This window comes from Gopherus flavomarginatus, chromosome 8 (assembly GCF_025201925.1).
Source record: "Gopherus flavomarginatus isolate rGopFla2 chromosome 8, rGopFla2.mat.asm, whole genome shotgun sequence".
Taxonomy (NCBI): Eukaryota; Metazoa; Chordata; order Testudines; family Testudinidae; genus Gopherus; species Gopherus flavomarginatus.
Window position 1 is genome coordinate 75160623 of NC_066624.1, and position 7474 is coordinate 75168096.

General features: G+C 46.1%; 1 protein-coding gene across 1 annotated transcript; it reads left to right on the top strand.

The window, feature by feature from the left end:
* The first annotated feature begins 980 nt into the window (after window positions 1–980).
* Window positions 981–6302, top strand: LOC127056197 (golgin subfamily A member 6-like protein 4). Its single transcript, XM_050963711.1, has 3 exons — window positions 981–1173; window positions 2179–2630; window positions 6189–6302. Exons 1-3 carry the CDS (start codon window positions 993–995, stop codon window positions 6300–6302), a joined length of 747 nt encoding a protein of 248 aa, XP_050819668.1. The 5' UTR covers window positions 981–992.
* Window positions 6303–7474: the final 1172 nt, after the last annotated feature.

Consider the following 7474-nt stretch of genomic DNA (forward strand, 5'->3'; position numbering starts at 1 on the left):
TCAATAACCTCCACTCAAAATGCTTACTAAGAAAATGAACTAGATGACCAGCCTGATATTCTAGTAATGCTCTTGACAGCTTGCAGTTATTAATTAGGACATTAGGACAATGTCCTGTCATTAATTAGGACATTCAGTGTTATATTTTTATCAAATAACAATCCTCCTTTATTTCCCAACCACCACACACATTTGTACCAGGGAAGAAGTATTTTCAAAACCAGAAAAATCAGGGCTGCTTTTAAGGTAAATGTCCAACAAGTGAATGCTGGCTCCTCAGTCCTTTGAAGACTAAGGCCTGGTCCACACTACGCTGTTAAACCGATTTTAGGCTGCACCCGTCCACACTACAATGCACTTTAAATCGATTTAAAGGGCTCTTTAACATATTAATATTAACATATCGATTTAGGGTTAGTGTGGCTGCAAATTGAAGTTATAGGCCTCCGGGCGGTATCCCACAGTGCACCAGTGGCCGCTCTGGACAGGTAACTGAACTCTAATGCACTGGCCAGGTATACAGGAAAAGCCCTGCGAATTTTTGAATTGCATTTCCTGTTTGGCCAGCTTGGAGCTCTCATCAGCACAGGTGACCACGCAGAGCTCATCAACACAGGTAACAATGCAGTCTCCTGAGAATAGGAAAAGAGCACTAGCATGGACCGCACGGGAGGTACTGGATCTGATCACTATATGGGGAGAGGATTCAGTGCTAACAGAACTCCGTTCCAAAAGACGAAATGAAAAATCTTTTGAAAAAATTTCCAATACCATGAGGGAGAGAGGCCACACCAGGGACTCAGTGCAGTGCAGAGTGAAAGTGAAGGAGCTCAGATAAGCCTACCAGAAAACCAGAGCAGCAAATGGAAGATCCGGATCAGGGCCAAAAACATGCCGCTTCTACGCTGAGCTGCATGCAATTTTAGGGGGCTGCACCACCACTACCCCCCCCCTCGTCCGTGGATTCCGAGGTAGGGGTTATAATCTCAACCATGGATGAGGATTCAGCGGAGGGGGAAGATGACAAGGAGGAAGAGGAGGAAGAGCTTGCAGAGAGCACACAGCACTCCATTCTCCCCAACAGCCAGGAACTTTTTGTGACCCAGACGGGATTACCCTCCCAGCCCTCCCAAGCCACTAGCCCAGACAGTGAAGCCATGGAAGCGACCTCTGGTGAGTGTACCTTTGTAAATATAAAACATAGTTTAAAAGCAAGCGTTTTTTAATGATTGATTTGCCATGAGGGCTTGGCATGCATTAGCAGGCATTAAAGTTACTGGAACAGTTTGTTAACATGTCTGGGGATGGAGCGGAAATCCTCCAGGCACATCTCCATGAAGCTCTCCTGGAGGTACTCTAAAAGCCTTTGCAGAAGGTTTCTGGGCAAGGCAGCCTTGTTCCGTCCACCATGGTATGACACTTTACCACGCCATACATGTAGCAAGTAATCAGGTATCATTGCATGACAAAGCCTAGCTGCGTATAGTCCCGGTGATTGCAGGCATTCAAGAAACATCCGTTCTTTATCTCGCTCTGTTATCCTCAGCAGAGTGATATCATTCATGGTAACCTGGTTGAAATTAAGGAATTTTATTAAGGGGACAGAGATGGCCATTCCTACTGGGCTGCTTGCCTGTTGCTTAAAAGAAATCCTTCCTTGCAGGTAGCCAAGCGGGGGGAGGGGAGGGTGGTTAATGGCGCTGAGCTTTTTAGCGTTTGGCCAGCAGGAATCTTCCCAGCTACCAGCCACGCGGTGGGGGGGTGGGTGGGAGGAGAAAGGGGGATGATTAGCAGTGATCTTCCATTATACCAGCCATGCGGTGGGGGGAGGGGTAAAGCAATTCTAGAGAATTGGATTGGGTTAGGGTTAGGGTTTGGCGTCTGCTGCTCCTTGTTAAGAGGAAAGAAGCAGCACAGGGAGAAGCTATATGCATCTTTATATGCCTTACCACGACCGCATGCAAGCTGAATTGTGATGCCCGGACCTGCGTCTGTGTTGATCTGTTACACCAGAGCCGCAGGCACTTAATACTAAAAGAATTCAAATGTGACCTTGTAGTGAAATCACATGTGCTATGTAAGGTGAATAGTGTTGTTCACTGTGAAAGAGTATAACCATTGTTCTGTGAAATGTATCTTTTATAATCCTTCTATCACTATTTTCCCCCACTCATGCAGCTGCACATTTTTCAAGCCTGCCTACTCCATCCCGAAGGCTAGCTCAGATAAGGCGGAGGAAGAAGAGGACACGAGATGAAATGTTCTCAGAAATCATGGAAGTAACCCGCAATGAAAGAGCTCATCTGAGGGAGTGGAAGGACGTGGTAGCAAAGTACAGGAAAGATGCCAGTGAACGTGAGGACAGGAGGGACCAACGTGAGGACAGGAGGGACCAACATGAGGATAGGAGAGACGCTCGAGATGAGAGGTGGTGGCAGGAAGATCAGAGGTGTAGGCAGGAAGATCAGAGGTGGCGGGATGCAATGCTGGAGCTGCTCCGTGATCAAACTGACATCCTCCGACGTCTGGTGGATCTTCAGGAAGAGCAGCGGGGTCACAGAGTGCCGCTCCAACCCATGTTTAACCACCCTCAGTACTCATCATGTTCCATATATTCCACATCCAGACGTGTAAGAACTTGTGGGGGAAGGCTTTCTGCACCTGCCCACTCCACCCCTGTGGACAGTCCAACCAAAAGGCTGTCATTACATTGAAATGTCCTTAATGGCCTTTTTCTTCCCTCCTATCCTCCTTCCAAACCACACCCGGGATACCTTGTTAATTCTCTGCCTCTTTTTATAATTACATGCTTTTTAAACGATAGTGACTTTATTTCCTTAAGCAAGCTGCAATCGAAGGGGGAGGGTGGGTTGCTTACAGGGAATGACTTTTAATAAAGAATACATGCTTTTTAAACGATAGTAACTTTATTTCCATAAGCAAGCTGTAATTGAAGGGGGAGAGTGAGTTGCTTACAGGAGGAGTCAACAAAGGGGGGGAGGTTCATGAAGGGGAAACAAACACAGCAGTCACACCATACCCTGGCCCGTGATGAAACTCGTTTTCAAGGCTTGTCTCATGTGCACCGCTTCCTGGTGAGCTCTTCTAATCGCCCTAGTATCTGTCTTCGCGTAATCAGCGGCCAGGTGATTTGCCTCAGCCTCCCACCCCGCCATAAAGGTCTCCCCCTTACTTTCACAGAGATTGTGGAACACACAGCAAGCAGCAATAACAAAGGGGACATTGGTTTGGCTGAGATGTGAGCGAGTGAGTAACGTTCTCCAGAGGGCTTTTAAATGGCCAAATGCACATTCTACCACCATTCTGCACTTGCTCAGCCTGTAGTTGAACAGCTTCTGACCACTGTCCAGGCTGCCTGTGTATGGCTTCATGAGCCATGGCATCAAGGGGTAGGCTGGGTCACCCAGGATAACGACAGGCATTTCAACATCTCCAACTGGTCCGGGAAGTAAGTCCCTTGCTGCAGCCGTTTAAATAGAACAGTGCTTCTGAAGACGCGAGCGTCATGAACCCTTCCTGGCCATCCCACGTGGATGTTGGTGAAATGTCCCTTGTGATCCACCAGTGCTTGCAGCACCATTGAAAAGTACCCCTTGCAGTTTATGTACTGGGTGCCCTGGTGCTCCGGTGCCAAGATAGGGATATGGGTTCCATCTATCGCCCCTGCCCCCCCCCCCCAGTTAGGGAATCCCATTTCAGCAAAGCCATCCACTATGACCTGCATGTTTCCCAGAGTCACAGCCTTTCGTAGCAGCAGCTTAATGATTGCTTTGGCTACTTGCAACACAGCAGCCCCCACAGTAGATTTTCCCACTCCAAATTGATTCCCAACTGACCAGTAGCTATCTGGCGTTGCAAGCTTCCAGAGGGCTATTGCCACTCTCTTCTCCACTGTGAGGGCTGCTCTCATCTTGGTATTATGGCGTTTCAGGGCAGGGGAAAGCAAGTCACAATGTTCAAAGAAAGTGCTCTTACGCATGCGAAAGTTTCGCAGCCACTGCGAATCGTCCCACACCTGCAAAAGTATGCGGTCCCACCAGTCTGTGCTTGTTTCCCGGGCCCAAAATCAGCGTTCAATGGGTAGAACCTCCCCCATTACCAGCAGGAGCTCCAAAGCGCAGGGGCCCGCGGTTAGGGAGAAATCAGTGTCCATGTCCTCATCACTCTCGTCGCCGTGCTGCCGTAGCTGCCTCCTCCTCTCCTGCGTTTGCAGTTCATGGTTCACCATAGACAGCACGAGAATGCGCGAGGTGTTTACAACGTCCACGATCGCGCTATTGAGCTGAGCAGGGTCCATGCTTGCTGTGCTATGGTGTTTGCTCAGTTCACCCAGGAAAAAAGGTGCGAAATGGCTGTCTGCTGCTTTCAGGAAGGGAGGGGTGAGGCTGTACCCAGAACCACCCGCAACAATGATTTTTGCCCCATCAGGCACTGGGGTATTAACCCAGAATTCCAAGGGTCAGGGAAGACTGCGGGAACTATGGGATAGCTACGGGATAGCTACCCATAGTGCAACGCTCCGGAAATCGATGGTAGCCTAGTGTGGACACATAAAATCAACTTTATAATATCTGTTTTATAAAACCGGTTTAAGTTAATTCGAAATTATGCTGTAGTGTAGACGTACCCTAGGAGTTTAAAGGCGTCTCAGGGACATAGGTGCATATCTTCCACATAAGTCAATGGGAGTTGGGTGCCTAAGCCCAACTGAAAAGCCCAGAATAAATCCACAGTATAAAGCCAGCGCCTTTTAAAACCTATTTATAAATGTCAGCCAAATTTAGATCTATCCTTCCAAGATTGTAGATGACACATCATAGGTTTTGCCCCTTCTACTGTTGTTTTTCTTCAGGGGGAATGACTAGTCATGTACTAATAAAAGGTTTCAGAGTAGCAGCCATGTTAGTCTGTAGCCACAAAAAGAACAGGAGTACTTGTGGCACCTTAGAGACTAACAAGATGTTTCGTGCCCTAGGTGAAACTTCCACATTGCGCGCCCCCCCACCCAAGCCCTGTGGCATCCCTCTGTCCTAAGGCGTCCCCTCTGTGGTAGCTCCCCCCCTGCCCTGAGGTGCCCCCCCGTGGCAGCTCCCCCTGACCCAGGTATCCATGCGGCAGCTCCCACCCCAGCTTACCTCTGCTCCAACTCCTCCCTGAGCACGCCATTGCCGCTCCACTTCTCCTGCCTTCCAGGCTTGCGGTGCCAATCAGCTGTTTGGCACCGCAAGCCTGGGAGGGAGAGAAGCAGAGCAGGGTGGCATGCTCAGGGGAGGAAGCAGAGCAGAGGTGAGCTGGGGTGGGGAGCAGTTCCCCTGTGTGCTGTGCCCCACCTTATTTGCTGCAGGCGGCCCTCCCTGCACCCCCCCACCCCCAGGTCCCTCCGCCTGAACGCCGACGATGACCGGGGCAGCTGAATATCCAGCTACCTCAGTCACTGCTGAAGGACCCGAAATGCCGCCCCCCAAATGCTAGTGCCCTAGGTGACCACCTAGGTTGCCTAATGGGTTTCACCAGCCCTGAGGATATTTAACATGGGGAAATAGATTCAATGTGTGTAATGGCTCAGCCATTCCCAGTCTCTATTTAAACCTAAGTTGATGGTATCTAGTTTGCATATTAATTCAAGTTCAGCAGTTTCTCATTGGAGTCTGTTGTCTCAAATGGGCTATCTTGATTATCACTACAAAAGTTTTTTTCTCCTGCTGATAATATCTCATTTTAATTAATTAGCCTCTTAGAGTGGGTATGGCAACTCCCACCTTTTCATGTTCTCTGTATGTATATATATCTCTTCACTATATGTTCCATTCTATGCATCTGATGAAGTAGGCTGTAGCCCATGAAAGTTTATGTTCAAATAAATGTGTTAGTCTCTAAGGTGCCACAAGTACTCCTGTTCTTTGTACTAATGAAACTTACTTTCACTAACAGGAAGCAAAATAGTGATGGGAAAACTCTGCATGGTTACTCTTTCCATTCAATACTGACTTTGATTTAGGGCTGTGGTTTTTTAAATAATCTAATATAATTCTATAGAAAGGGACACTAACAATACAAAACTGCTTTCATTAGTCGTGTGTGTGTGTGTGTGTGTGTGTATGTGTGTGTGTATTTGGTAACATTTTTAGTGCAATGGGATCAAATTGAAAATTTGGCTCCTTATTCAGATTTTGAAACCCTCAAAATTTGAATGTTGCTTTGGGCCCACATCTGATATTTATGACCCTCATTCAACGAGATACCTTGTTGATGTGATTATGTATCTTGCTGAATTGGGATAAGAGTACAGTGAGCAAGTTTTTATATTCTGATTTTGATTTCTATAATGTCTTTCACTGCATTAATTTCAGCAAAACTTGCTGCATCTAAACCTTCGAGACTACTGTACATGTAAAGCACAACTTTTCTTCTTTTCACTCCACTCCCCATCATCCCTCCTTCTTTAGAGTCTCCATCATTTCCCTTTGGAGAGCCATGGACTTTGTCATTTGGAACCATCTTGTATGTTAAATGTCTGAGATGGTGTGTTAGAAAAGTGTTGTGTGAATTTGTAGCACAATATTAACAAGGATTCTTACTCATAATTAATATCTGCCACATGTGATAAATATTCAGTGTTCTTAGTCTTAATAACCATATTGTATGTTTCACAAGGAGTACAGAGTAGAGAATTTAGGAAAGGGGGTACTTGAATCATATGTAAAGTGCCTAGACTTTTTATCTTTTAGCCGCAGTATATTAGTATGCCAAGTTACTCAACACTTATACAGTAGGTAACATGCTAAAATATGATAATAACAGCATTGAAATAAAAGCCTTTTCACTATGTTTGTGTCTAGACATACTTCGTTGTTGTGATAGCCTAATATGCAATTCAGAGTTAAATTAACTTATTTGTGTTCTTACTATTGCCTCTTAAGAAACTAGAACATGAAAGAATTCAGAGAATATTAAGTGAAAGGTAATTTGTCTGATTTGGTGCTGCCAGAGATCTGAATTAATTGGAACAGTAATATATTAGTATTTTCTAATAATCACGTGTTGATTTTCTGACACTGAGGCCAGTTTCTGTGAAAATACAGAGTGAGTCAATTGACTTCAGTGGATTTCCACCACAGCATGTCTGGTCTATAAAAAGCAGCATCCACAATGCTATACTTTGTTTCTGCAGGAGCTTAAGTTTGTATATAGCTTGTGTAGTATAGTGATGGAAATTCATAGCAATATGCCCCATCATCAGGTTCATCGTACCAGAGACCCTTGCAGTAAGAGGCCAGGATTCAACAGTACTTTTAAGAAGTAACAGTAAGCTGAAACGGGCTCTTGTAGAAACCTGGCCTTTAGCTTTGAATTTAACACAGGTTCCAGGCTTCCCACTTCATTTTCTTTGCTTGGAGGCCTTGGTGAACCTATTAACGGTCATAATTACCCTACAGAACTGGAACTTTTCCAA

Excerpts from the sequence above, each read along its gene's own strand:
- LOC127056197 (XM_050963711.1), top strand. The coding sequence starts at position 993 with ATGGATGAGGATTCAGCGGAGGGGGAAGATGACAAGGAGGAAGAGGAG. Across the intron at positions 1,174-2,178 it reads AGCCATGGAAGCGACCTCTG|CTGCACATTTTTCAAGCCTG; the intron begins GTGAGTGTACCT and ends CCACTCATGCAG. Across the intron at positions 2,631-6,188 it reads TATATTCCACATCCAGACGT|ATTTTGAAACCCTCAAAATT; the intron begins GTAAGAACTTGT and ends CTCCTTATTCAG.